The 3812-nt window shown below is 40.9% G+C and overlaps 1 protein-coding gene across 1 annotated transcript; it reads left to right on the forward strand.

The window, feature by feature from the left end:
• The first annotated feature begins 840 nt into the window (after positions 1-840).
• Positions 841-1779, forward strand: LOC118908131 (olfactory receptor 14C36). The gene has a single exon (XM_036877180.2). The coding sequence runs from the start codon at positions 841-843 to the stop codon at positions 1777-1779; it is 939 nt and encodes a 312-aa protein (XP_036733075.2).
• The last annotated feature ends 2033 nt before the right edge of the window (positions 1780-3812 follow it).

The following is a 3812-nucleotide window of genomic DNA, read 5'->3' on the forward strand; positions in this document are numbered from 1 at the left end:
AGAAAGCTAAATTAGTATTAGAAGGTATTATGCCATTATTTCGTTGTTTCATTTTGTTTTTCAGCCAGTGGAATCAAAGAAGTTTTGAAAAGTACCAAGACTGAAGGTGATAATGGGGGAATATTAGGGGTGAGTTTCAGGAGTCTCTAAGGAAACAAGAATATCTGGTTCACTCCTTCTGTCTTCGAAAGGAGAGATGAACGACTAGAAAAATAATGAGATGTATAAAAGTTTAACAGAAAAATGAGTAGATTTGGTGTGGGTAAATATATCAGGTAACATGATCCATTTAAAGTAAGTAAAGTCCCAATGATATTAATATTTAATGTTATAGGGACATCATTATGCATAAAAGGCATGCTCTAGAAGAAAAGGTTACTTTTCCCCATATTATCTGAACCCTCACATAAAAATGTAAGACTGAAACACAACCACAATATTCTATTTTAATTATCCTATATTTAACAACATGATCTCCCAAAATTATTTTAAAATGCAACTATGTTTATGTAATCTATGCCTATATTTATTTCTATTTGACTATGAGAAAATTGCATTCTCCAATGAAACATATAGAGATGTATATTGAACTTTTATATATCTCTTGTTTCTGAGCAATTAGGCTGATTGCCACTCCACTACTCCCTCAAGAATAAGAATGTCATCCAGATTGATGAAGGGTCACTTAGTTTTCCTTCAAGCATACTAGGGACGTCGTTATAGACTGAAATACATAGAGGTCAGGACTGAAACAGCTGAGGGCATCGCCCCATGACTTGACTCTTCCTGGGTTCAGCACATCTCTCCTTACTTCCCAGGTGCAAGCTGTGTGACCCACTGATGCCAAACTCCACGACGATGCTGGAATTTCTCCTCATGGGTTTTTCTGATGTATGGGAACTAAGGGCTTTGCACGCCATCTCCTTCTCTCTGATGTATTTGGTGACGTTAATGGGGAACATTCTCATTGTTACTGTCACCACCCTTGACAGGAGCCTTCACACACCCATGTACTTCTTCCTCAGAAATCTGTCCATCCTGGACGCATGCTACACATCTGTAACAGTGCCTAACTCATGCATCAACGCCTTGCTTGGCAGCAGGACCATTTCAAAGGCTGGATGTGTAGCTCAGGTCTTCCTGGTGGTTTTCTTTGTGTATGTGGAGCTTCTGCTCCTCACCATCATGGCCCGTGACCGCTATGTGGCCATCTGCCAGCCCCTCCTCTACCCTGTGATCATGAGCCCTCGGGTCTGTGTCCAGATGACCCTGGCCTCCATCCTCAGTGGTCTCGCCTATGCAGGTGTGCACACAGGTAACACATTCCGGCTGTCCTTCTGTTGGTCCAACATGGTCCACCAGTTCTTCTGTGACATCCCCTCCCTGCTGAGGCTCTCCTGCTCTGACACCTCCAGCAATGAGATGATGGTCATGGCCTCTGGTCTGGGGATCGGTGGTGGCTGCTTCATCTACATTATCAAGTCTTACATTCACATATTTTCCACTGTGCTCAAGTTTCCAAATGGAGCAGACAGAACAAAGGCCTTCTCCACCTGTGTCCCCCACATCCTAGTGGTGTCTGTCTTCCTCAGCTCAGGCTTTTATGTGTATCTGAGGCCATCCACCATCTCTGCCACCATCCAGGACATGGTCTTCTCTGTTTTCTACTCCATCATCCCCCCACTCTTCAACCCTATTATCTATAGTCTTAGAACTGAACAAATAAAATGTGCCATCAAGAAAATCATGAAAAGAATGTCTTATTCTGGAGACATATAGGAAATGTTGAAGGTAACCTAAATTACCAAGAGAAATTTATGTTTTCAGCAGTAAAGTAAGGTAACTGATTAGGATTATGTAAATATAGCTGATGTAAATTGAATAAACAACCTTAAATTGTGTCATTGATCAGAATCTTTCCTTTTTGAAGGTTGTGGATTATTTGAATATGCCACTGGGTAAAAAATCGAGTGTTACAAGTAAGAGATCCCACTCCTGCTTTGATGAGCTAAGGGGCCTCCCTAAAATGTCAGTCTTAAAGAGCCAAAAAGTTTTCCTGAGAAATATTTCATGTTAAACTTCGGTTCTACATTTATACAATCTTTAAATATTTGCAAACCTAGAATTAAAACAATGTTAATTAATTTTGACAGGTCACATTTGATATTACTATTAAGAAGAAATAAAAATATCCAGTCACTTATTCATTTAAAAATAAATATGAAAAACCTATATTCTTTTGAATACCATAAAATATGAATGAAATGTGTTCTATATTATGAAAAGAAAAATGGGTTTGGCAGGAGTATGGAATCATTTTGAGAAGATAAGAAACATTTTACACAGCTTCTCTTACATGGAGAAAAAGAACAGATGCATTATACATGTCATCAGAACAGATGTTTGTTAAAAATATGTTCAAATGGCTTGGAGTACATTTATATACTGATGCTTCAAATAATATTTGCTACGTTTATTCAAGAATGTAGAAATTTTACCTTCTCCCTTATTATCATGTGCTCCTCCTCACATATATTAAAGCCACATTAAAAATACCATTAATTTGATTGGATTAAAGATGGTGGCATCAGAGGAGAGACAGGGGCTTCGTCCTAAAACTGGATACAAGTAGAAAATATAGTTGGCACAACTAATCCTGAGAGAGCAATAGCAAAGAGGACGGCGTCAGACTTCACACACCTGGAGAATAGAGCAGACCTCAGCGAACGGGGTAACATAACAGAGCTGTGGCTCCGTGGGACCCGAGCCCTTCCCCCACCCCAGCTCACCGGCAGGAGGCAGAGAAATGGAGCAGGGAGAGAGTGGAAAGCTTGGAACTGCTGAATACCTAGCTACAGAGATCTGCTCTGGAGCACAAACCTACATTTCATGGTGCTTTCATCATACTCTTCTGATTATGTGGTTGAAAGCTGGGACAGGTGGAGTTCCTGTGGAGATTGGGATTCTGGCTGCTTGTGGAAAGCAGGGATCCATCTGGCTGTTCTGGGACAAAACTTATATCTGTGTGCTTGGCCCACTGGTTCAGGCAGTGGAGACCAGCATAGCAGCTGGGAAACAGGGAACAGCTCTTTCCTCCCCCAAGGCACAAATACTGCTCTCATGCGACCCCAGACATTGCTTCAGGGGCTGAGAAGATCCAGAGACTACAGCTTCTGGACACTAGAGGGCGCCATAAACACCAAAGGAAACTGGTCGAGAGTAAAATCAATATAACTCCGGATAAAGACTTAAATGACATGGACTTTATGACTCTTCCTGAAAGGGAGTTCAAAATAAAAATCATCAGCATGCTAATGGAGGTACAGAAAGATATCCAAGAACTCAGGAATGACTTCCGGTCGGAAATCCAATCACTGAAGAGCATGATGGAGGGTATTGAAAGCAGGTTGAATATGGTGGAGAAGACGATAAATGAAATAGAAACTAGACAAGAGGAATACAAAGACACCGAGGCACAGAGAGAAAAAAGGAACTCTAAGAATGAAACAACATTGAGAGAACTGTGTGACCAATCCAAACAGAACAATATTCGCGTTATAGAGATACCAGAAGAAGAAGAGAAAAAGAAAGGGATACAAAGTATCTCTGAGGAGGTAGTTGCTGAAAACTTCCCCATACTGGGGAAGGAGAAAGTCTCTCAGGCCATGGAGATCCACAGATCTCCCAACACAAGGGACCCAAGGAAGACAACTCCAAGACAAATAGTAAAAAAAATGGCAAAGATCAAGGATAAAGACAGACTATTAAAAGCAGCCAGAGAGAGAAATAAGATCACATACAAAGGAAAGCCC

The sequence above is a fragment of the Manis pentadactyla genome, chromosome 13 (assembly GCF_030020395.1).
Source record: "Manis pentadactyla isolate mManPen7 chromosome 13, mManPen7.hap1, whole genome shotgun sequence".
NCBI lineage: Eukaryota > Metazoa > Chordata > Mammalia > Pholidota > Manidae > Manis > Manis pentadactyla.

Bases quoted from the DNA above. Each gene is read 5' to 3' on its own strand.
- LOC118908131 (XM_036877180.2), top strand. From the start codon at position 841: ATGCCAAACTCCACGACGATGCTGGAATTTCTCCTCATGGGTTTTTCT.